We start from the raw sequence: 27,490 nt of genomic DNA, 5'->3' as shown, positions 1-27,490 counted from the left end.
TAGTGTTTCATTCATTGTTCACCCTTACCTTCATTATTGTACACTATTCTCCTAGACTAGTTTCATCTAGTTTGTATAATTACAATTAAAATATAAAAAATCACACTATCATTAGAAACAATAGAATTGCTTAGTTTATTCGCAAATTACTTTATTTACAAATCACAAATACTTTTTGAAAGGGCTTTGACTCCTTAGTGACATGGCCAGCTCAACAATAAGGTATTCTATTTAAAACTAATGGAATTTTAGTAGTAATAATAATAATACCGTATCGAGTGACCTGACTGGCTATCGATTTCAGGGTCTCTGACATGACCTAACTTCTTTTAGTTATTTCACAAGCTTCAAACCTCTGTTTTTCCCGGTATAAATTGATATTGAATGCCTTGGAGAGAATAACAAGCTGGGAAATAGAATAAGACTGGTCTCGCTCACATACGAAAACGTTTTACTATTCGAGGTTTGTTGAAAATTATTTGAGAAATACAGTATTGCTGTTTCATACAGATGAGGCCGGGACACACATAACCGCACCGAGCTCGCGCCGACGTACGGCCGAGTGTCGGACGTACTACGGCGAGTGACAAAACAAAGGCTTTCAAACGTGTAGGGACACATACTACCGCATCGCGCCAGCACCGTCGCCGTGTTTGTTCCCCGCGCCGACACCAACTAGTTCAGTTTACTTTTTGACGGTGACGGTGCTGCCTTGTGATAGATACGGTATTTTCCAGTTTTGTACGATTAAAGTGACGAGAAATATGGTTGAACGGAAAAATAAGTTAAAGTAAAAGTAGAACCAAATAGCCCAAGTTAAGCCAAAGGTATAATAAGCATAATAAAATAAACAACAAAAAATATAAAAGAAGGAACCCCTAACTGTGTCTTAAATTTTAAACTAATTACGTGCACACGCAGAAGGCAAAAATTTTATTGCTGATATATATTTCCGATACATGACTGATGATGGTATTGTTATCACCGAAATACAGTATATACTAGCACTTTAATTCTCATCTTCTGTGTCAACAGGTAATTAGTTTAAAATTGAAAAATGTAAATTTAAATCGGATGTAACAAGCTTTTAATAGTGTTATTATTATTAACAATAGTTTTACACATTCAGAGATCAGACCACACAGAACTGAGTCAGTAGCACTACAGAACTGAGACACTGCTGTCGCACGGATATGTGTGTTCTACCACCATCACTTCATTTGAATACTTTCAAATTACCACCATTATTTTTGAATTCTTTCAAATTAGTTTCAGTTTTCAACTCGTTTTTCAAAGAATTATATAGTTTTATGCCTGAGGCTCCCTTCCCATAGGCGGTAAGTCTGTAGGCCTACTTGGGCAAAAAAAGATTGTTGTTACGCTGAGGAAACCTGTGAATGGGGTGGTTGTCAGCAATTATCTCATTTTTTTTTATGTACATTAAAATGTCAACCATATAATATATGACCCCAATATATTCATTATAAAGCCGGAAGTGTTGAAAGGTTGAGTCTGCGAAATATGGGCCTGCAAGAGTACTCCTCCCAGAGTGAGTTAGATTCCTAAGCACTCTTTTTTGGATTTTAAAAATGTTCAATGCGCCAGTGAAGGAGCCTCAAAAAACGTATGCCGTACCTTATAATCGAAAGGAAGTATCCATGGTATAATAAAAGCCCTGTCTTTAAATTTGTGATAGCTAAAACTGTGGATGGCGTAAGCAGCACGTCATAGTCTTTGCTGTAATTTCTGTAAGTAGCCTTCCCATTCCAAATAATGTTGCACAAGCAAGCCAAGAAACTTAGCTGAGTCTACAATTTCAACCTCATCACCCCAATCAGCGTGTTACACTATTGCTATCATTCCTTCTTATCCTAAAGTGATCAATTTTTGTTTTCACAGGGTTCAAAACCAAACCATTATTTCTAAACCAGATATTTAATTTCTCCTCAATTCCTTGTAATATGAGCTCAGCAGTGAAACAATTCTTCTCTCTGACAATAATTGTGATATCATTTGCATAGAGTATAGATTTCTCCTGTATGAATTTCGGTAGTTCATATTAATAAATATATTGAACAGAAGGGGCCCAAGAACAGATAGATCCCTGTGGCACTCCGCAATGAGGGGCTTTCTACCAGTTCGAAAAATGCACACCAGTTTCCATATTCATACGCACTCGCTGATATCTACAAATCAAATAGGATTTAAACCAACTTATTTCAGTGACCCATAAAACCCATAAAAACGAAGCTACTGCACTAACAATTGATGATTCACGCAGTCGAAGGCTCATGACAAATCACAGAACATTCCGAATGCAGATTGAGAGCCATCAAGGCCCCTTAGAACCTCCTCAATACACTCAAATATGGCATTCTTTGTCGACCTACCTCTTATAAAACCACAATGTTCATTGCAGAATAAATTATATACATTTTTGTTCAAACTGCTTTTTCGAAAATTATTGACACAATAGGAGGTATATTAATAGGTCTGAAATTAGCCATGAAATACTGATAAGCTCTATGAACAGACTCATTCGATTTCTGGACAAATTTTGACGATGCTTAATGCTTTTTTGTAAGGTTTTGGAGCATATAAGATACTTGATTCTTGAAATAAAAAAGCACTATTTCATGACCGTACATCCCTTTAGAAATTCAACGGATCTGAAGTATAAAGCCGTTCCATAACGTCAAAATGTGAAGGCATCTAGAGAAATATGTGGAGAATCAAATGAAAATAGTTTGGAGCATAATACTATGACAAATTTTCTATACTTGGTGAACATTCCCGAAAAGTCGTGGTTTTTTAGACTTTGTTTTACGATTTTCAAAATTATCACTGAACTGCTTTAGATACCTACACGCTTAAAACCAACCTAGCTCAATTTTCATAAAATAGAACTAATTTGACATTTTCAAACTCTTTATAATCATTGGTAAAAATGATTAAAAAGGTCGTCTTCTGTGTCCATATATCAGATTATGATTCTCACCAAGAATATTTCATGAAAGATCTAGTAAAGGAGAATCAACCAAGTATTAATGAAGGGCGATGAAATGACGGTTGGACAAAATACTTGCCTACTGAATCAATAAATGCAAAAATTATTCAGTAGCAAACAGAAAAAAAAACAACCACAAACAATGAAATACAGAGGGTAGCAAGTATTTTCCAGATTCTTTCTAAAACTAACTACTTCTGCAACTGAATAATATTATTGAAGAAATTTTCAAATGAATACATTAATTTTCATATAAATGGAAAATTAAATAACTTTGAACAAAACATTGAAGATGGAAAATTATTTATTTATAAAAGATTTCACAATAATCAAAAATGAATACAATCTGACACATTGAAAATAAATCATCCAAATACCATTACATTTCGTGGATTTGTTGATTCCTATTATAGTAGTCAAGTTACAAGATAATTCACATTTTTAAAGTATGCCAATTCCAATTCCTCATAGATTGTAGAAGGAACCGCATTCAATCTTGTTAAAATATCACCAAAATGTTCACAAATCACTCAAATATTTGTGCAAATAAATAAGTCTTTGAATAATTATGATGATTGGAATAATGATTTTATCACATCAACTTTAAGAATTAATGAAATCTCACAAACTGCCTTTTACAAAATAATACCCTTGAAGTAACAAATTTTTCAACTCAACTTTTTAAATTGAGTATAGCAATATTGAGGTTATTGCAACAATAAAGTGTTCACTATATCTAAAAACAAAAACTAAAAATGAATTATTGCAAGTTGAAGTTTATTTTAATAAAGTTTTATGATGGTAACTAAAATAAAAATACTTCTGAACAAGAAACGATTTGAATATCTAAGCGTATAATGTATAATCTAAAAATGTGCTCTTTCAAGAGGGGAGGTTGATTACCGGTACAAACGTTCATATCATTGTCTTATTGCACTATTATATCAATGGTATAAGGTTCGAGTAACTATTATTGTGAATTATCTCCAAAACAATATGTGACGTATAAAGATTTCTAGAATACTGAACTATCACATTCTGAGTGAGAAATGAAATAATATTTGAAAAATGGATATTATAGTACATGGATAGATAGATGGTAATTATTCAACTTAACTTTTTGTATAGTATATTTTATTGTTTAAAATTATTAAAAATATATATGAATTGAAAATGCATTAAGAGGGTAGAAGGTATTTCCCAGATTCTTTGTAAAATGATTTAACTTTTCATGAAAATTTTCATTAATAATAATTATAATAATATTCGTATGGCTTTTATTGGTGGGGAGTCCCTGACGGAAGTTTCACCTCGCCTAAGTAAATAATTTAAGCCATCAATGGGCCTTGAAACTGTTATATATACTTCAGCCGGGACCGAAAATTTAACGTGCCCATCCTATAACACTATAATTATAATTTCATCTATAATTTCCAAAGTATTAATATCTGAGCTCAAATTTTTTTAGAGCATGTTTAAGTTCCCCCTAATTCCTCTAAAATAGATTTAAATCTTCTAATATTACATCAATAATAAACTGGGGTATCTAATAGTAATCTGTAACCCAACAAATAGTATAGTTTTTATTGGAATAACACTTTTTTCATAGATTTTACTATTGGATGTATAATAGTTCATCATGTTATGGTTTTAATATATTTAAGTGCTAATATGCTATCAGTTACTTTAGAAATAAATGCAATAGTTTTGTATGGAGTATAAACAATTCCGTCATTCTTAACAACCCTTTCAGAAAATAAATTACAATTAACTGGGGGAGGAAAAATCATCGAATCAAATCCAACAAATTATCTTAATTCAGAAATAATTTACGGTGTTCATGAATCATTCTATTAAATGGAAAAAATATTCTATTGTTTCACTTTATCACATAATTTAATCAAGTTTTCTAAAAAAATATAATTTTGTTTACAATCCTTGCCCAATGTTACATTCTGGTCCCAAGAAATAATTTATTATTCAAGATTTTTCTTGATTAATCGATAAATTATTATGAGGATAACTACAAAAAATTAATAAATTAGCACTTCATCTAACCAAATGCCTTAAACATATCACAAACTAGTCACAACGTAAATTATAACTTGAAATAGATGGATTGCATCACAACTAAATTTTTAAATGAAATCAAATTTTTAAATGAAAATTATATTCAAATCGTATAAACTAATGCGATAGGTGGAAATGAAGGAACAATGATCATTAATTGACGCTAAAACAATCTAAAGGGAATATAGTATACTAAATTATAGTAATTCAGTGATTAAATTAGTTGGAATAAATTCACGTTACCTTACCTAATTGAGAAATAATCTAAATTGACATAGAATTAAAAATGTGTTTACGTAAAACCAATTCACACATACTTATACACCAAATACTGAGACGCCAAACATACAAATATTAAGACATTTATTTTAGCTACAAGGACAGCAATCTCCACGTAATTATAACAATGACACATTTAAAATGTATAATAAAATATAGCGATCATATTCAGAGATAATTGAGAAATTACTATAGAAGACATACAGAGTTTCAAACATGTTTTTTTAAAAATTTATTTGGATAAATAAAATTTTAGTAGGCTAACTTGTTCCTGTTTGAAATAAATTACAAAACAATAAACTACAAGAATCAATCACTGAATACCGAATTGGAATGTTATCCAAAGTATTACCATGCAAACAAATGGAATTGATTGGCAGATTCACGTCATAAAGCCATCATTTCCCCAAGAACGACATGAAAAATTCTGAAGTAATTCTCTATTAAATAAATTTGGGTTTGACAATCAAATTAATTTTCAAGTTGAGTAAACATAAAAATTAAACTCTTAAATCGAATATTTGAACTTTAATGTTTTCTGTGAAGCGAATTCGATAATTCATGACTAATTAGATAATTGATGACTTGAAAAATTGATCAATTTTCTGAAATTTATGCTTTCGATAACTAGGAACAATATAAACCCTATTTCCAATGTGTTCATGATTGATGATTTTATCCCTCAGTATTCATCTTTTGAATAATCCTTTAATTGAATTTCAACTGACATGTCAAAAGGAAGATTACAAAGGAAGATCGAGATTAGAACAAGTGAATGCAAGGATGAAATTAAAAGATACGAGATCAAAATTAATATATGATAATGATTTACTGAGTAATTTTACTATGTAAATATTTGTTAACAAAAATGTGTTATACCTTTAAAAATAGAATGAAATGAACAATTCAATTCATTGTCTTAAGATGTACCTAATAGGCCTATTAAATATTATTATTTGTGAAGTCACTCAAATGGTTTATATATTTGAAAACATTCAATAAGATTAGCAACATCAAATTCTTGGAAAATCATCTGTTTGAAGGAGCACTGCCTTCATTTGAACATGATTAAAAAGGTGGAAAACTTATTTGTGATTAAAGTAGATGCCAGAATACGGATTTCCCTGGTACCTTTCAGCTTAGCTTATCATTACACATAGTTCGATATATAGGCTATTGGGATGAGGTGTAACATTGTATAGTTATATAATAATACTTCTAACCTAATACATAGAATACACATTAACGAAAAGTCATTGCACGAGATAAAATTCAAACGAACGAAACAGAACTAATATAGAAATCCATTAAACTCCATCAGTTGAACTGATTGACGAAGTTTTAAAATATTTTCAAAATAGTCAACAAAACAATAAAGATACTCTCACATATTAAAAACATACATTACACTTTTACAACATCACTACATATATCACAACTGACACATCACATTAAGGCATTTCAATATTATTCCATGAGAAATTCGTAACATGTATTTCAATATTAGCAACAATGGAATTACCTGTATTTATAGCAATTCACAAATGTATAGAAATGTTCAACAATGGTTTAAAGAGTATAGATAAACGGTAATATCCAGTTAATTTTTATGTGACTCAATAATGTGTATTAAATATTTTTAATACTTTCTGAGTTGATCAGAATTTTAATAGATTTTTATAGTGTAAGATCATACTGTAACTCAAGGGGACTAGTTTTTCAAAACAAGAACAGTGTAAAACTATAAGAAGTGTAAACATGTCATTCTAATCCATTCGACTGCATTGTAATCTATTCTACTGTATTAAACTTGTGTATGAAACTCGACATAAACTCGATCTAAACCAGTTCAGATCTATTGTCTCATTTTGTTAGAATTAATTTTCCACTAATCACACTTACGTATAGGCTACTCCTTTCTAGCGAGATAGTCACTGGAATCCTAAATCAAAACTTATCGATCGAATTTAGAACAGTTGAGTGACAAAGGCCAACACACATCCAATTATCAAGAGAAGATTGAGTGGGTAATGTCAGTATTTGTCTTTTACAAGGATTAGTCAAATGAGTAAAATTATTTTCAACTGTTAATCAATCAATATGTTTAGATGATTTCCAAATCAACCAATATTTGAAAAAAATATTTGTCACATAAAATAGCCAAGATAGATGCTACAGTTAACGCACGATGGGCCTTAAACAAACAGACTGGCGGGCAATTGAAACAAAGAAAACCAGGGGCCATCTTGCCGTGCTCTACTTATAGTAAGAACTAATTTTATTGAATACATGACATAAAAAGGGATACATTTCTTCATTTTGAAATGAAGTTCTGATTAGAGAAGAATAAACTTTTTTTTAAATAGTTACTCAAGCACAAATTCACGTACCGTACGCATCATAATTCTTCAAAAAATAGAATATAAATCTGATTTTTTATGAAAATAGAATAATTTTAGCAACTGAATTAAATTAGAACATTAGAGAAATAATGATTGTCAGATCGATCAATGATGTTAGATGGATTATTATTAGATTATTGTCAGATAGATTTATGCATAGGATTTTTCCTTTTATTCTTTTGTACAATGAGAATTCGAATTTTCTTTTTATAAAAATCGCTCGATATCAATTAGTACAACTTGTTTTTTTTAATTCTTCTAAATTCGAATTAGTCAAAAAACAAAGAAGTTTTTAAAAAAGGTTCAAAGAAAGGATCATACTTATCGTTGAATCAAAACGAAGATAACTTGAAAAATTTAGTTAATACTGTCAAGATTGAAAACGTCAATGATATTAGCATTAATTTAATAAGTTGCAGCGATTTAAAATTCGAAAACAAGATTTTTACTGAATGCATAAAATAGCCTAATTAACCAAATACTGACACTCCCTCTTCCAAACACCAACTTTCTTTACATTTATAATTAATTTTCGACGGTTCAAGTAGTAGAGAATATGAGAAGGACGTATAACAATATTTACACGAAGGACGTATATAAGATAGAGAAATGCAGATACCTCACGAAACGGCTGGATTTTACATGCATAATTAGGACAAAGTTACCAATAGGTGTTTAGGCTGCAAGTAGCTTCGATGTGATAAGAGTGATAACAACATCAATAACAACAACAATATTATCTTGGATTAACAACAAAGTTAGACTTGTTCCAATCAGCTGGGCAGCTCAGTATTCATCACAGGTATTATCAGGTCATCCATGTTCGGCAGGACAAGGATTTTCTGCAAAAATAAAATTATTACTATGGGGTAAATTATAAACAAGATTAAAGTGAGTAGTTAGAACATGAGCTGGTAGTTTTTTCTTATTATGCTTAGCTTATATGACGAAAATACGTTTTTTTTTAATTCTCAACATAATATATTCAAGAAATTCAAACAGAGACAACAGGATCAATCAATACTTTAAATATTACAGTACCTGAAATGAAAGATCAAATTCATAAATTACAATAGTTTTAAATTTTTCGAAATTCTATAATAAATATTTAAAATTAATACATGAGAAAGAAAAAAGGAAATTAACGAAGGGATGATAAACCCAAGGAGGAATAAACTGGTTTTGTTCATTTATTTTATTCATTTATTGTACAAAATACTACAATCATAATATAGTTATGACTTTGAAGGAAAAACTAGGCTGAGCCTGTACTATTTCTCTCCAAAAGTTTTAATAAAAAGTTAATGTTGTCCACAGGTTGAGGTTATGATATCACACACTGCTTCGTCACTTGATTTTTGGTCCAGGAATAATGATTTGAAGATTTTGAATCTTAAAGGTTGGCATAATACTTCAAATGAATCACAGAATGAATCACAATGAATGAAAGACTTGGGAAATATTGCACTTATTGTTGTTGTTGAACATTGAATGGCATTTTACTTATTAGTCGAAATTGTTGAAAACTTATAAAAATCATGAGTTTCAATGATCGGTGAATTTCTGTATAGATTGTGGGTGATATTGAGTGGAATAATATCTCATGTAATATATAACAACATTTATCCAATATTTTCAAGGCTATAATAAAAGATGACTACTCAGTTTTGGTTATTTGGTTGCTTAAATGACGTTTATGGTTCGATAGACAATGTTGACAAATACTTAAATTTTTTATTTCTATTGAAGAAAAAATAGCTATTAATAATTCATACTGTAATAAAATATATTACTTGAAAATACGATTTAAACACTCCCTAAATTGAACATAATTATCAGACATGTTGTAAATGTTTGTAATAGTTTCACCTTTCTTACATTCTCATGTGTAATTATTTTATTTTACACAAGTTTAACAATTTAAAGGAGTTTTTAGGTAGCAGCACTCCGAAGATCATCATTCATCTTTTCAAGTAATAAAACTAAATTGATGCTAGGAAATTTGACTTTATGATTTTAACTTTAAATTTCCTTTATTTCATTATTGAACTTTGATTTTTACGTTATTTCCAAAAGGTTCTAAGCATTGGTATCGAGATCCATGAGTTTATATGTATTTCCAAACGTATTTGAATTTGAATAATTGGAAATTTGGAGAAATTTAAAGGGTTTTCAAATAAATTTTAAAATACTTCTTATAGTGCACTTGATACTCACTTGAAACTCTTTGACCAGTCTCTTTTCAATCCAACTAGTTATATGCAGCATTGTTACCATCCTTTCTCCTACTTTAGGCTGGGCTGATATTGATACTTTGGGATTGCCGCGGAAACCATACCTGGAAAGCAATAAACATAATGAAAATATGTGTCATACGATAAAATAGTTTTTAGCCTCTACTAATGAAGAGCCATAATAGCAGCAGCAAATGGAAGAAGAGTTCCTAGGAATTTAGTTGTAGACAGGAATGAAATAGAGGGAGTAGCATCATTCAGTATCTCGGAGCAACACTAAATAAGAGAAACGAAATGAGTGAGACAATCTGTAAAAGAATCCAAGCTAGAAATAGAAAATTTTAGGCAAATGCAAGCTTATTCAGGAGCCGCCTGATTAGCAGACAGGCCAAATTAAAATTATACCTCAGCTTAGTACGCCCTGTAGTGACCTATGGTTCGGAGACGTGGAAAATGACAGAAAAGGATAAAAACGAGCTCCATGAGTTTGAAAGAAGAGTACTACGGAAAATGTATGGCCCAGTACGACGGCAGTTGGATAGCGAATCCGTTACAACACGGAATTGGAAGACTTGAGGGAAGGTCAGACCATAGTGAGATTTATAAAAGCTCAAAAAATCAGGTGGTTGGACCGTAATGAAGATACTCAGTGCAATGTATGAAATAAAACTTATTACCAACAAGTAATATAACAGTAGTCAATATGAGTGTTAAACGATGATAGATTTCTAGTTTTTACGAATGGAAATGGAATGGAACAAATCCTGAGTTGCGAATGAATACATGAAATACATAAAAAAACAATAAAAATAACTTTTACCAATTCTTCAAGTAAATTTTGGGAACTGAAAGAGAATTTTGCCAATTACAAATGTAATTTTTAGTACATTTTCAATGAATCAGAGATTTGATTTTGAATAGAAGATATCGTGAATTCCTTACAGTTTTTTGAGAATAATTTGTAAAAGTTGACTCACCAAAGTCGGTCTGATGGTGGAGGAGGAAAGTTCAAAACCAGAGTTCCAGATAAACCTTTCACTTCGACAACAAGAGCGATGTTCGTGTTTGATACTCCTTCCATTGCGCGTTTTATGAATTTATTGTCAGTCACCTGAAAAAGAAACAATTTCATTTAGATACATGCAGAAAATTCATTTCTCAACCAAATAACTGGAATGATTTTACACTATTAATGCTGCTTCACTCATTCGAGTACTAATGCTGAAATGTGAATGGTTTTCATATCAGTAGGCCTAGGCTATTGTTTATTAAGGCTTTATTTATTTATTTGTATTACCTGTTGGAAATACTTGGATGCAGCGATCTTGTCGACCATCCTGAGCATCTTGCTGCTGCCACCTCCGCTAGGCGATGCTGGGGTCGAGGCGGCAAGGTCGATGATGGTCGAGCCAGGCCGAATGCTCGAGTCGGCCTCCTCACTCGATGACTCTGCACTGTCCTCCACGTCACTATCGAACATCGCCGACTTCTGCTGCAGTCTGAAATTAAAATCAAATACAAATGCCAAGCTTTTCCATTAAACTTCATCTTCTGTGTATTTTGCAATGTATTCCATTGATTGATAACAATTGTCAAAAGAAACAAGGGATAAACACCTGATTTCCAGTGAATTAACAGGTGATAGTGACATAGCCTGAAGTTTGATTTGGACTGTAGTATAAATTTGAAAAGGGACAGTGTCAGGTATCAGCCTGTTGTGCTTTTTTCATAAGCATAATTTTACATGATTCAATAAATGCATAGATAATCATGAATATATATATATATATAAAAATTTAATGTATTGTAAGCAGAGCTATTTTTTCTCTTATGGGAGAGTTCACATCTTACAATTTTGTTTCTTTCACTTCCAATAAAGCAGAACAGAAATTCATTGGAAAGAAGGGTTTGAACCCATTTGTGTTTCCTGAACTGGAAAAAAGAAAATGGAACGGGAACCAAAACAGAGCACAAATAAATCTCTTGAAATAAACTGCACATCGAAAACAAAAGTTATTGAAACTATGAGAAAATATCGATAGTGTTCAGAATCTACATTGAGAAGCTTTAATGTATCTATATAAGCTCTATATAAGTGCTCTATATATGTGCTCTATAATAATATATGCTCTATATAAGTACTTTCATAGAGCTACTTGAAAGTTTAATTACAAAGCATTACTACACCTTTTCCAATTGTATCTGAGAAAGTATCAATTGTATTTGAAAATAGCTACTTATAATTGAGAGAATGCCAGATGTAGATCAGAATAGTCAATAATTGTATTTGGGAAGTCATCATATGTAATTGAGAGTAGTGAATTGTATTTGAGAAATCGTCAAATAAAAATGAGAAGATATCAATTGAAAATGAGAAAATTTTCCAATTGACATGTTGTGGCTCTTCTTTAGCCTACAGTACAGGTTTGATTTGAGCAGGAAAGGATACTGTACTACCGTACATAGTATTCCAATTACTACCATAGGCTTTGCATGGGGGCAAATTAACATTTTCAATGGTGAAAGTATTCCCCTGTTCTGTTTACGAATGAATTATGAGTATTATTGCTATGTACGTATTGGCAACGCGACATTCGTCTCCAAACATTTTGTGAAATATTGCACTTGATTTTGGGGCTTGAAAATAATTATTTTTCAAAAACTAAACGTTTTATTGGAATACTAAGGTCGTTTCAATGCAACGTTAGTAGACAAAAGCAGAGAAAACTCCTATAATTCTGTGACAAAAGGTTGATCACTCACAGGTGTATGATTCAAAGTGGTGGGGGGAACGCCAGCGTGACGTCACGTGTAGTAAAAATGTTCTAGAGTAACCATACTGAGCATACAGTTTATTCACTGTATCTTCAAATATATTTTCGTTTAATCTCCTCAAGATTGACCTAGAACTTTAAAATTCTCCATACTTATAGCGAATGAATCACCGATTCTAATGATGTTGTTAAATATTTCAAGTTCATTCAACTTTTATGAATAAAATGAAGTTGAAAGTTTTTCATGAATCTAAAAACGTGACACGAAAAAGTTAATAAGCTGGAAAAGCGTTAGTAGACAATGTTATACTATTATAATTTCAGATTAACCCTTAAAAAATCTTGATAAACCAATGCATCGCAATAAACCGATCCCGATAAATCCGATGAATTTCATTCATTGTAAATGCACTGAACACATGCTGGTATCGAGCACATGTTCTACGAGAATCAAAATATCTCATCCCCGAAATTCACAAGCTGATGAATAGCCAAACTACAAAATATAAACACGACCTAGAAGATGGAGAAACCTTAAGGGTTTGAAAGGGAAGGTTAGGAGGTGGGGTTTTTGCTTTTATATGGAAAAATGCTTGTATTATTAAAATGTTTTAATAATTATTGTAAAGCAGAAACAGAAAGCTTGTATGTCAGAAAATGTTTGTTATATAATTGACTATACGACACCATAAATGATTTTCAAGAATGCGATATTCTGCCTACTCTGTACTACAGCCTACGTCACGGCTGCAGTTCCCCCACTCCAATTGCATTTCAACGAAAATACTATAGATGAGTGACCAACCTTCTGTCTAATAACTTTGGTTTCAATGTACACTGCTCATCTATAATAACCAAATACAAAGGTGTCAGAGAAGTAATGCTACATGTTTTGAGAAACGCTCGCTCGGATTCTTGGGATAGCAAAATAAAACTGTTTGAAGCAGTAGTCCTTCCGACGGCGGTGTATGGGGCGGAATTATGGGGCTTGGCCTGTGCTGAGCAAGTAGAGAAAGTTCAACTCTGGTTTCTTAAGACTATTGTTTTTAGGCTCACGTACACCGAGCTGGGTATTAAGTTTGGAGACAGGAAGAGTAAAAATTGTTAATTTGATCATCTTCAAAATTTTAACATGGTTGATAAAAATATTAAACATGCCAGAAGACAGGTACCCAAAGATTTGCCTTAGAAAACTTATGAATTTGTCGGGAAGTCAGTTCTATCAAAACAGAAATAGTCTCAACTGGGTGAATTTGGTAAAGTATCAATTAGATTTAGCCTCTTTCAATACTGATTGGAACCAACAAGGAAATTTGGTAGCATCACTTAGTAGGATGAAATGGGATACCAACAAGGAAATTTGGTAGCATCACTTAGTAGGATGAAGTGGGATATAGTAAGAAGGATATGGTTTAGCATTGTACGAAGCAGACAAACAGCAAACATTTAATTCAATTTCTTTCCCATTTTACAAGGTTTTGAATCCCAATTTTGTTCTGGGCGACCAGCTTCGAATGAGGACACCATTCAAATATATAAGATGTTTTACACAGCTACGAACGGCTTCAAAATTTGGTTTTTACCTATATCTAGAGAACCGTGGAATTTACATAGATAGTACTGAGTACTGCCCGCTTTGTAACATGCGGGAGTACGAAACACCCATTCATGTTCTTGTACGCTGCCCAATGTATGTAGAAATAAGACAACAGTTTCTGAATAAATATGTAGCAAACATAGTTAATTATGAAGATAAGCTCTACACCTTTTCCACTTTTATTTGAGAAAGTATCAATTGTATTTGAGAATACGATTTAAACACTCCCTAAATTGAACATAATTATCAGACATGTTGTAAATGTTTGTAATAGTTTCACCTTTCTTACATTCTCATGTGTAATTATTTTATTTTACACAAGTTTAACAATTTAAAGGAGTTTTTAGGTAGCAGCACTCCGAAGATCATCATTCATCTTTTCAAGTAATAAAACTAAATTGATGCTAGGAAATTTGACTTTATGATTTTAACTTTAAATTTCCTTTATTTCATTATTGAACTTTGATTTTTACGTTATTTCCAAAAGGTTCTAAGCATTGGTATCGAGATCCATGAGTTTATAAAACGTATTTGAATTTGAATAATTGGAAATTTGGAGAAATTTAAAGGGTTTTCAAATAAATTTTAAAATACTTCTTATAGTGCACTTGATACTCACTTGAAACTCTTTGACCAGTCTCTTTTCAATCCAACTAGTTATATGCAGCATTGTTACCATCCTTTCTCCTACTTTAGGCTGGGCTGATATTGATACTTTGGGATTGCCGCGGAAACCATACCTGGAAAGCAATAAACATAATGAAAATATGTGTCATACGATAAAATAGTTTTTAGCCTCTACTAATGAAGAGCCATAATAGCAGCAGCAAATGGAAGAAGAGTTCCTAGGAATTTAGTTGTAGACAGGAATGAAATAGAGGGAGTAGCATCATTCAGTATCTCGGAGCAACACTAAATAAGAGAAACGAAATGAGTGAGACAATCTGTAAAAGAATCCAAGCTAGAAATAGAAAATTTTAGGCAAATGCAAGCTTATTCAGGAGCCGCCTGATTAGCAGACAGGCCAAATTAAAATTATACCTCAGCTTAGTACGCCCTGTAGTGACCTATGGTTCGGAGACGTGGAAAATGACAGAAAAGGATAAAAACGAGCTCCATGAGTTTGAAAGAAGAGTACTACGGAAAATGTATGGCCCAGTACGACGGCAGTTGGGATAGCGAATCCGTTACAACACGGAATTGGAAGACTTGAGGGAAGGTCAGACCATAGTGAGATTTATAAAAGCTCAAAAAATCAGGTGGTTGGACCGTAATGAAGATACTCAGTGCAATGTATGAAATAAAACTTATTACCAACAAGTAATATAACAGTAGTCAATATGAGTGTTAAACGATGATAGATTTCTAGTTTTTACGAATGGAAATGGAATGGAACAAATCCTGAGTTGCGAATGAATACATGAAATACATAAAAAAACAATAAAAATAACTTTTACCAATTCTTCAAGTAAATTTTGGGAACTGAAAGAGAATTTTGCCAATTACAAATGTAATTTTTAGTACATTTTCAATGAATCAGAGATTTGATTTTGAATAGAAGATATCGTGAATTCCTTACAGTTTTTTGAGAATAATTTGTAAAAGTTGACTCACCAAAGTCGGTCTGATGGTGGAGGAGGAAAGTTCAAAACCAGAGTTCCAGATAAACCTTTCACTTCGACAACAAGAGCGATGTTCGTGTTTGATACTCCTTCCATTGCGCGTTTTATGAATTTATTGTCAGTCACCTGAAAAAGAAACAATTTCATTTAGATACATGCAGAAAATTCATTTCTCAACCAAATAACTGGAATGATTTTACACTATTAATGCTGCTTCACTCATTCGAGTACTAATGCTGAAATGTGAATGGTTTTCATATCAGTAGGCCTAGGCTATTGTTTATTAAGGCTTTATTTATTTATTTGTATTACCTGTTGGAAATACTTGGATGCAGCGATCTTGTCGACCATCCTGAGCATCTTGCTGCTGCCACCTCCGCTAGGCGATGCTGGGGTCGAGGCGGCAAGGTCGATGATGGTCGAGCCAGGCCGAATGCTCGAGTCGGCCTCCTCACTCGATGACTCTGCACTGTCCTCCACGTCACTATCGAACATCGCCGACTTCTGCTGCAGTCTGAAATTAAAATCAAATACAAATGCCAAGCTTTTCCATTAAACTTCATCTTCTGTGTATTTTGCAATGTATTCCATTGATTGATAACAATTGTCAAAAGAAACAAGGGATAAACACCTGATTTCCAGTGAATTAACAGGTGATAGTGACATAGCCTGAAGTTTGATTTGGACTGTAGTATAAATTTGAAAAGGGACAGTGTCAGGTATCAGCCTGTTGTGCTTTTTTCATAAGCATAATTTTACATGATTCAATAAATGCATAGATAAATCATACGTATATATATAAAATTTCATGTATTATAAGCAGAGCTATTTTTTCTCTTATGGGAGAGTTCACATCTTACAATTTTGTTTCTTTCACTTCCAATAAAGCAGAACAGAAATTCATTGGAAAGAAGGGTTTGAACCCATTTGTGTTTCCTGAACTGGAAAAAAGAAAATGGAACGGGAACCAAAACAGAGCACAAATAAATCTCTTGAAATAAACTGCACATCAAAAACAAAAGTTATTGAAACTATGAGAAAATATCGATAGTGTTCAAAATCTACATTGAGAAGCTTTAATGTATCTATATAAGCTCTATATAAGTGCTCTATATATGTGCTCTATAATATATGCTCTATATAAGTACTTTCATAGAGCTACTTGAAAGTTTAATTACAAAGCATTACTACACCTTTTCCAATTGTATCTGAGAAAGTATCAATTGTATTTGAAAATAGCTACTTATAATTGAGAGAATGCCAGATGTAGATCAGAATAGTCAATAATTGTATTTGGGAAGTCATCATATGTAATTGAGAGTAGTGAATTGTATTTGAGAAATCGTCAAATAAAAATGAGAAGATATCAATTGAAAATGAGAAAATTTTCCAATTGACATGTTGTGGCTCTTCTTTAGCCTACAGTACAGGTTTGATTTGAGCAGGAAAGGATACTGTACTACCGTACATAGTATTCCAATTACTACCATAGGCTTTGCATGGGGGCAAATTAACATTTTCAATGGTGAAAGTATTCCCCTGTTCTGTTTACGAATGAATTATGAGTATTATTGCTATGTACGTATTGGCAACGCGACATTCGTCTCCAAACATTTTGTGAAATATTGCACTTGATTTTGGGGCTTGAAAATAATTATTTTTCAAAAACTAAACGTTTTATTGGAATACTAAGGTCGTTTCAATGCAACGTTAGTAGACAAAAGCAGAGAAAACTCCTATAATTCTGTGACAAAAGGTTGATCACTCACAGGTGTATGATTCAAAGTGGTGGGGGGAACGCCAGCGTGACGTCACGTGTAGTAAAAATGTTCTAGAGTAACCATACTGAGCATACAGTTTATTCACTGTATCTTCAAATATATTTTCGTTTAATCTCCTCAAGATTGACCTAGAACTTTAAAATTCTCCATACTTATAGCGAATGAATCACCGATTCTAATGATGTTGTTAAATATTTCAAGTTCATTCAACTTTTATGAATAAAATGAAGTTGAAAGTTTTTCATGAATCTAAAAACGTGACACGAAAAAGTTAATAAGCTGGAAAAGCGTTAGTAGACAATGTTATACTATTATAATTTCAGATTAACCCTTAAAAAATCTTGATAAACCAATGCATCGCAATAAACCGATCCCGATAAATCCGATGAATTTCATTCATTGTAAATGCACTGAACACATGCTGGTATCGAGCACATGTTCTACGAGAATCAAAATATCTCATCCCCGAAATTCACAAGCTGATGAATAGCCAAACTACAAAATATAAACACGACCTAGAAGATGGAGAAACCTTAAGGGTTTGAAAGGGAAGGTTAGGAGGTGGGGTTTTTGCTTTTATATGGAAAAATGCTTGTATTATTCAAATGTTTTAATAATTATTGTAAAGCAGAAACAGAAAGCTTGTATGTCAGAAAATGTTTGTTATATAATTTGACTATACGACACCATAAATGATTTTCAAGAATGCGATATTCTGCCTACTCTGTACTACAGCCTACGTCACGGCTGCAGTTCCCCCACTCCAATTGCATTTCAACGAAAATACTATAGATGAGTGACCAACCTTCTGTCTAATAACTTTGGTTTCAATGTACACTGCTCATCTATAATAACCAAATACAAAGGTGTCAGAGAAGTAATGCTACATGTTTTGAGAAACGCTCGCTCGGATTCTTGGGATAGCAAAATAAAACTGTTTGAAGCAGTAGTCCTTCCGACGGCGGTGTATGGGGCGGAATTATGGGGCTTGGCCTGTGCTGAGCAAGTAGAGAAAGTTCAACTCTGGTTTCTTAAGACTATTGTTTTTAGGCTCACGTACACCGAGCTGGGTATTAAGTTTGGAGACAGGAAGAGTAAAAATTGTTAATTTGATCATCTTCAAAATTTTAACATGGTTGATAAAAATATTAAACATGCCAGAAGACAGGTACCCAAAGATTTGCCTTAGAAAACTTATGAATTTGTCGGGAAGTCAGTTCTATCAAAACAGAAATAGTCTCAACTGGGTGAATTTGGTAAAGTATCAATTAGATTTAGCCTCTTTCAATACTGATTGGAACCAACAAGGAAATTTGGTAGCATCACTTAGTAGGATGAAATGGGATACCAACAAGGAAATTTGGTAGCATCACTTAGTAGGATGAAGTGGGATATAGTAAGAAGGATATGGTTTAGCATTGTACGAAGCAGACAAACAGCAAACATTTAATTCAATTTCTTTCCCATTTTACAAGGTTTTGAATCCCAATTTTGTTCTGGGCGACCAGCTTCGAATGAGGACACCATTCAAATATATAAGATGTTTTACACAGCTACGAACGGCTTCAAAATTTGGTTTTTACCTATATCTAGAGAACCGTGGAATTTACATAGATAGTACTGAGTACTGCCCGCTTTGTAACATGCGGGAGTACGAAACACCCATTCATGTTCTTGTACGCTGCCCAATGTATGTAGAAATAAGACAACAGTTTCTGAATAAATATGTAGCAAACATAGTTAATTATGAAGATAAAGCTCTACACCTTTTCCACTTTTATTTGAGAAAGTATCAATTGTATTTGAGAATAGTCACTTGGAATTAAGAGAATGTCAGATGTAGATGAGAATAGTCAATTGTATTTGAGAAGTCATCACATGTAATAATTAAGAATAGTGAATTGTATTTGAGAAATCGTCAAATGTAAATGAGAAGATATCAATTGAAAATGAGAAAATTTTCTAATTGACATGTCGTGACTCTTCTGTAGCCTACAGTACAGGTTTTATTTGAGCAGGAAAGGATACGGTACACATTATTCTAATTACTATCATAGGCTTTGCATGGGGGAAAATAAATATTTTCAATGATGAAAGCTGAAAGTATTTCCCCTGTACTGTTTACGAATGATTAATGAGAATTATTTCTATGTATGTATTGGCAACGCGACTTTTGTCTCCAAACATTTTGTGAAACATTGCACTTGATGAAGATCGAATTCTCTACGTTTACGGCGCAATTTATTGAACTTTATCATCAATCAATTGAATCTCTTGAACAAACAATTCGGCAATTCTTCAATGAATTTTGGGGCTTGAAAATGATGTTTTATACAAAAACTAAACGTTTTATTGCAATATTAAATATATTGTCATATTATTTTATATGAGTACAGTTATGAAAAATATAAGTTATGGAAGTACTGGTTTTTTAAAATCTTTTCCCAATTACAACTGACAACTTCTCGATTTCAAATCGTATGTTCTAGATTGAAATGATATTTTCTCAAATAAAATTCACTATTCTCAATTACAAGTGATGAGTTCTCAAATACAATTACACCCCCATTCCAAATTTAATTGTATTACTACTACACCTGCTCTAGAACATGGGTTTCCCATAGTTGAGTAGGTTAATTTCCAAAAAAATGCAATTTATTTATATTTGTAGTAAATTTCATATATTGTATTTTTGAATATTATGTACATTTTATTGATTAGATTGTTTATTTGTATATTAATGGAAATAAAATTTATTTGTATTGTATTGTATTGTACAATTGACTATTTTCATTTACATCTGACGTTTTCTCAAGTACAGATGACTATTCTCAATTACAATTGATACTTTCTCAAATAAAGTTGAAAAAGGTGTAGTCAATATTCAAATCTGGAAGATCGTCTATTGTTTTACTAGTACAGTTTTTTTATGTCACGGTGACATGTAAAATTACTCTTAATTGACATGTAAAGTGTTCTTGTTATTTTTAAGGAGTCTACATCAAACTATTTCATTTCAATAGTGTTATCCAAAATTCGAAGAGGAGTTGATCAATGTGATGATGCTGTAATTGTAATTTTTGTATTGTTATTGTGCAACTCTTTGTATGGGGCATGGCCCTTATGACAAATAAAGCTTATTTATTATTATTTATTTATTGGAATATTAAATATATTATCATATTATTTTATAATAATATTTTAGACCGTCGGTCCCGGCTGCCTAAAAAGCAGTCGTTAGGTCATGTCAGAGGCCCTGAAATTGATCAGTTGCGACCTGAAAACTCTGACACTAGACCTGAGCCAGCCAGGTCACTCGATATTATTATTATTTTTATTTTATATGAGTACAGTTATGAAAAATATGAGTACTGGGAGTACTGGTTTTTTAAAATCATTTCCCAATTACAACTGATAACGTCTCGATTTCAAATCGTATGTTCTCAAATCGAAATTATATTTTCTCAAATAAAATTCACTATTCTCAATTACAATTGATACTTTCTCAAATACAGTTGGAAAAGGTACCCTCATTTCATGTTAGACACAAGTATCGTCTCAACTTGCCATTATCAAGTAGGGCCAAAACATTTTGACTAGTAAGTCCAGTTTCAAGATTCAAATATAATTACCACCAGGCTGGGACACCAAAAGCCGAGCGAATCGCAGGGTGTCAGCTTTTATTGCGCTCATTATACTGGGGGAACAAACGGGACACTACACCTTTTCCAACTGTATTTGAGAAAGTATCAATTGTAATTGAGAATAGTTATTTGTATTTGAGAAAACGTCAAATGTAAATGGGAATAGTCAATTGTATTTGAGAACTCATCACTTTTAATTGAGAAAAGTGAATTTTATTTGAGAAAGTATCATTTCAATTTGAGAACATACGATTTGAAATCGAGAAGTTGTCAGTTGTAATTGGGAAATGATTAAAAAAAAAATACCAGTAATTCAAGTACTTGTATTTTTCATTACTGTACTCATATAAAATAATATGATAATATATTTAATATTGCAATAAAACGTTTAGTTTTTGAATAAAACATTAATTTCAAGCCCCAAAATCAATTGAAGAATTGCCGAATTGATTGATCAAGAGATTCAATTGATTGATGATGAAGTTCAATTGCGCCGTAAACATAGAGACTTTGATCTTCATCAAGTGCAATGTTTCACAAAATGTTTGGAAACAAAAGTCGTGTTGCCAATACATACATAGAAATAATAGTCATTAATAATTGATGATTATTCGTAAACAGTACAGGGGAAATACTTTCACCATTGATAATATTAATTTGCCCCCATGCAAAGCCTATGGTAGTAAATGGAATACTGTGTACGTAGTACAGTATCCTTTCCTCACTTACTTACTTACTCCTCGGCTCTACAACCCATTGAGGGTCTTGGCCTCCCGCAATATGCCTCTCCATTCGTCCCGATTTTGAGCTTGCTTTCCTTCTCCATCCTCTGATACCCATCTGCTTCAAGTCATTCTCCACGTTGTCAATCCAACGCATTCTTGGTCTTCCCCTCAGTCTTCTTCCTCCAGGATTCATTCTGTGGACTTTCTTTGCGCTCCTTGAGTCATCCCATGCGCTCCACATGTCCTAACCAACCTAGACGTCTCATTTTTATTTCAACTACAATGTCTGGGATGTTGTAGAGCTCTCGCAACTCTTGGTTAGTGCGGATCCTCCACTCTCCATCACTATAGGTGGGTCCGTAGATTTTTCGGTGGATCTTTCTTTCCCAGACATCGGGTATGGTCTCTTCCCTCTGAGTAAGTACCCAGGTTTCTGCACCATATAGTACGGCTGGTCTTATGACAGTGTTGTAAACTTTCACTTTTAGCCTTCTTGAGATAAGTCGGGAATTGATAAAAGTTTTTAAAGCATAATAACATGTATTCCCAGCTGATACTTTAGCTTTGATATCTATTGGGACTTCGTTTTTTTGTGTTATTACAGCTCCAGCTGTAATTATTACAACTGACAGCTCCCAGATAATTGAATTCCTCAACCTTCTCAAAACTACTGTCTCCAAATACAAAACGTCTTTCATTCCCTTGGGTATTTTTTCTACTATTGTGCATATATTTTGTCTTATTATTATTAATTTTGAGACCTGTTTGCTCAGATCCAGTCTTAAGTTGGTCAAATCCATTGGTCTAAGTCCATTACTTGCCAAGAAACTGTTGGACAGGCTTCCCTGGATCTTCACTCGGTACTTTGTACCTTTCAAAGTCATTCTCACTAATCTTGTAAGTTTGCCAGGTATACCGAATTCAATCATAGTTGCTAACAGACTATTCCTGACAGTATCCTTTCCTGCTCAAATCAAACCTGTACTGTAAGCTACAGAAGAGCCATGTCATGTCAATTGGAAAATTTTCTCATTTTCAATTGATATCTTCTCATTTACATTTGACGATTTCTCAAATACAATTCACTACTCTCAATTACATGTGATGACTTCGCAAATACAATTGACTATTCTCATCTACATCTGAAATTCTCTCAGTTACAAGTGATTATTCTCAAATACAATTGATACTTTCTCAAATTAACTTGATACTTTCTCAAATAAAATTGGAAAAGGTGTAGATTTGTGTCCAGACATCCGTTTTTGGAGTCCGGATGGTGTCTAAATCGGGACACCATCCCGGAAACTGCTCAGACACCATTGCATCTCACTGGTGTCCCAGTTTGAGCTGCTCACGGACACCATTGCATCTCACTGGTGTCCTAGTTTGAGCTACATACGAACACAACTTGTGTCCCAACCTGGTGTCCTAATGTAATGCTGGTCAAAAAGCAAAAGCCTATGAATATTATTTATAATAGCTGATATTACTGGTGCTCCAGTCTGGTGTCCTGATGTAGTACAGGTTGAAAAACAAAATATCATAAATATTTATAATATTTATAAGTTTCATAAATATTATAAGTTATCATAAATATTTATAAGTTTCTAATTAGTCACAAATTATAGTGTATGTGAAAACTTACTGTGGCGAAGACGACACTGGATCGAAAGTGGCAGCCGTTTCGGAGCCCAATCCGGCAGAACCCAGTGACGGAACAGACGAAGCCGTACTAATGCCCGACGAACTCGAAGGGTACAAGTCCTTCTTCAACTTCATCAAGTTAATCTTCGTATCGATGGTCATCCGGAAACTGCCCTCATAGGTCACATCCAAATCGACCCAGATGCCATCCTCGTCAATCACCGGCCGGGAGGTGTTCTGCACAACCGGAATCGTCTCCCCAAAACTCAGATCACTTATGACAAGATCCTCCATGAAAACGGGCAGTTTAATGGCGGCCAGTTTTTTCTGGAACTTTTCTTGAATCTTTGCCAACCACACATCGTTGGACAACACGTCGTAGAGAATCCTGCCTGAAAATGCGTTCACCCACATCACTTTCTCACAAGCAGATGGACCCTCGTCTTTGCCTTTCGTCACTTCTTTCGACCAACAACTTTGTGGTGGTTTAGTAACTTTCACCTGTGCCAAGGAGTTCATGTACTCCAAATACTTCTTCTCCCTATTCTTTCGTACCAATTGAGGCGAATCCTTTGCTCCTCCTTTCACCTGCTCTTTATCCGGCTTCTCTTTCTGCTTCTCTTTGTCTTGGTCAACTGGAAGAGAACTGTCAAGATTTGCATTGTCAACCAGCAGCGAGGTCTCAGCAATCGAAGGATCAGTAGCACTTTGCTCAGAAACCGGCTGCAATGCAGGTGGTGAGTGTGTTATCGATGAAGCGGCCACTAATCTCCGGTACCTGCCAACAAACATCTACATTCAAAAAACACTCCTCACCTTTACCAAATCCTACAAAGCAGAAATATTTACTGAATCACCACACAATTACCAAATTAGACATTGATTAAATTTCAGATTTGGTACTCCTAGAGCTACTTTAGCTTCAGCAAATAACACCCCATTCCACGTTGTGCACCATCTCTACCGAAATTTGCCTACGTAAATCCAGGAGGCTGAGGGGCGCAGTGTAACTGTTTATAAAAGAAAAATAGTCCAATGGCTATTCACCATTGGCAGGGATGCTTCGGAGGCCCTTGTGAATTCACCTTACACCTAGGTTTCGTCTTAGATATTCGTCTACAGATATTCCCATTTTTCATTTTGCTAATAAGCCATTAGTTTTTCCTTGTTTCGTTATTTCTTCTTTTTTTTCTCTCTACTTTCTTGTGTTTAGTTTCTTGTTTTTGATGCAGCGCTCTATTGACTCTTTCGACCTTATAGCACTAACCTATATTAGTGATAGATTTAACTTGTTTTATTTTTTACATTTGAAGTTATTGTTCAATTAAAGTTTATTTTTTATGTTTAAAAAAAAAGTAAAATTTATAAGTTTTTCAAGAAATGAATTTGATTATATTGTATTTCTCAAGACTTTTCTAGATAGGAATTCTTTCCCCACACACGGATTTATAGTCTAAGTGGGGAAATATATTTCCTTGATTTGTTTTTGTATAACTATTATTGAATATGTATATGATTTTTTGTGGAAATAAAAATGAATTGAATTGAACTCTCAACAACTGAAAGTATATTATAGAAAGTGTGTGACTTCAAGTGCTGTTTGCACAGTTTCAGTTTTACCTTAATTTCATTCTAAACTGGATTAAATCCATAACAAGTTCCGTGGTTAATTTGTGGTATAATGTGGTTCATTTCGAGTTTGAGCCACAAGCTGATTAAATTCAGTTAAGCTTTGACTGTACGAAAGGCCCTGAAGACTAGGTTTCTCTGAGCCACGCAGCGTCACTGCGTGATGCGGGATGCGCGATGACGTAATCACGCAAAAGTCTGCTGCAGCTATTGCTACTGCAGCTGGCTGTGGTTCATAATTGCGCGAGGTTTACTATTCACAGAATAGTTCATCATAAAACAAAATGTGCTGAAAGCCTAAAATATTCCCTAAACTTGGTTTCATTTTCCAACGGATACCTGGAAATCAAAATTGTAAGAAACCCTTTTTCCTCTCTGTCAATAAAAAGTTCAAAGGGTTTTCATTTACAAAATCCATTAGTAGATTTTCTTCATTATCCTCTTCGTCCAGCATCAAAGCTACAGCAACGTGTCAGATATCTATGTTGTCTATGACTGAAAATATAATCGCGCTTTGCGAGGTTGGTGCAAGAGAAAACACCCGCTTTTTTAACACGAACGCGTAGTTTCCGCGTATCACTGATGACGGATCACGCAATAACGCTGCGTGGTTCAGAGAAACCTAAGCTAAGATAGATAAGATATAAGCTAAGATATATAAGCTTTAAGAGAAATAGATAATGCGTTTGTACTAGAGTAGAACGATCCAAATGTCTGTAAATATGGATTCCACAACAGAATAAGTTTGATTTTAACTTAATTTACCTATAGAATCAGCAATACACTGTTAAGTTGATTGGTAAAAACGACAAAAAAATCCTGACTCCGTAAAATAAACGATATTTTAATTCTATCGCATAATAGGGCACATTGCACCAAGAACAAAGTTCAATATTTCTCATTTTGATAATTTTATAAATAATCATATGGTCCGAGAGATATTAGTTTTCAACAAGAATAGGGGAATCCAGTTTCTCCTTGCACAGTTTGTAGCATGGACAGAGTAGTGGAGCAGTGGAGTAAGCATGCTGCACACAATTGGATGCTGACACAAAAGTAGGGAGAATGCTGTTAGATAGTCGGAGTGATTAGTGTATAAAAGTAATATCTCTCTGACTATAGTGGATGTCACGGAAGAAGCCATACTAAATTCTTCAAGATCAACTTAAGAGTCAATTTGATGGATTTTTTTAAATATTAAAGCTTTGACTTTCCCAAGCAGATACAAGGAAAGCTTTGAAATACAGTATTATTGATTTTAGTTATTTAATTTTCCAAAGTTTTCAATAAATTTGCATTCAACAAAAAAGGATGATCTATTTGATGGATCCTTGACACACATGGATGTGATTGAAGCCTCAGACTACTACTACTACTAAATGAAGGGGGCGCTAGATTAAAATGATTATAATTTATTCATAATCATTACTAATATGTATAACATTATTAAAGAATCGTTGAAAAGATAAACGATCACATAAAACTCTAATTATTGATTGATGAGTTGAATTAACAATTTTATTTCGCTTGTTTGTTACTTTCTAAAATGTTGAGAAGCATGCCTAATCAACCTCTATATTATTTAGAAAAAGTCATGTAATATATATGTAAGATCTATTTCTCACCAGATTTCTTTCTGCCGGTCACTGCGAGCGAAAAAGAACAGATTGAACTCATGAAGCAGCGAGGGAGAGATTCTGACAAAGTCATCGTCGTCGCCCTCCACATCAGGAGTCGACGACTGATTTTCAACAATCTTCAACACTTCGGCGTCTTCAGGAGGTTTGGCGTCTTTTTGGGGGGCATCTGACTTTGGTGTTTCCTTGCTGTCCGCACTCTCAACGTCTTCGAAGTCATCTTCGTCTCTATTGTTGAAGGCTGTCAACACAACAACATTAATATAAAAGTATGATAAACAGAGATTAATATTTAAATAATGAATTCAATTATACCACATGGGGCATAATGGACTGCACAGTTTCAAACAATCACTAGAGAGCGTACATTTGAGATAGGGTGCGTGGAAACTATGACATTTCAAGTTATCAACATGCAATGGTTCGGTGATCATCAAGATTATGT

General features: G+C 33.4%; 2 protein-coding genes across 3 annotated transcripts in view; both read right to left on the bottom strand.

Moving 5' to 3' along the window:
- Nucleotides 1-4,460: 4,460 nt before the first annotated feature.
- Nucleotides 4,461-11,514, bottom strand: LOC120352678 (testis-expressed protein 2-like). Its single transcript, XM_039434377.1, has 4 exons — nt 11,290-11,514; nt 10,970-11,103; nt 9,976-10,096; nt 4,461-8,600 (listed from the first exon to the last, which is right to left on the bottom strand). The coding sequence occupies exons 1-4, from the start codon at nt 11,470-11,472 to the stop codon at nt 8,532-8,534; spliced, it is 507 nt and encodes a 168-aa protein (XP_039290311.1). The 5' UTR covers nt 11,473-11,514; the 3' UTR covers nt 4,461-8,531.
- Nucleotides 11,515-14,922: 3,408 nt separating this feature from the next.
- The window catches only part of LOC111047121, a 40,757-nt gene continuing 28,189 nt past the window's right edge, over nt 14,923-27,490 (bottom strand). For both annotated transcript variants that reach the window (XM_022332792.2, XM_039434375.1), the window contains 5 exons: nt 27,034-27,286; nt 23,781-24,557; nt 16,298-16,499; nt 15,978-16,111; nt 14,923-15,103 (listed from right to left, as the gene is read on the bottom strand). In XM_022332792.2, coding sequence (XP_022188484.2) covers nt 14,938-15,103; nt 15,978-16,111; nt 16,298-16,499; nt 23,781-24,557; nt 27,034-27,286 — 1,532 coding nt within the window. In that variant the 3' untranslated portion in view covers nt 14,923-14,937. The remainder of the gene's footprint in view (nt 15,104-15,977; nt 16,112-16,297; nt 16,500-23,780; nt 24,558-27,033; nt 27,287-27,490) is intronic.

The sequence above is a fragment of the Nilaparvata lugens genome, chromosome 8 (assembly GCF_014356525.2).
Source record: "Nilaparvata lugens isolate BPH chromosome 8, ASM1435652v1, whole genome shotgun sequence".
NCBI classification, from domain to species: domain Eukaryota; kingdom Metazoa; phylum Arthropoda; class Insecta; order Hemiptera; family Delphacidae; genus Nilaparvata; species Nilaparvata lugens.
The sequence above is the reverse complement of the archived record's forward strand: the minus strand, read 5'-3'. Positions and strand labels throughout refer to the sequence as shown.

Coding starts and splice junctions, on each gene's coding strand:
- LOC120352678 (XM_039434377.1), bottom strand. CDS start 11,472: ATGTTCGATAGTGACGTGGAGGACAGTGCAGAGTCATCGAGTGAGGAG. Junction 11,104..11,289: donor CATCCAAGTATTTCCAACAG/GTAATACAAATA, acceptor TTTCTTTTTCAG/GTGACTGACAATAAATTCAT. Junction 10,097..10,969: donor CCACCATCAGACCGACTTTG/GTGAGTCAACTT, acceptor ATTGCTTTCCAG/GTATGGTTTCCGCGGCAATC.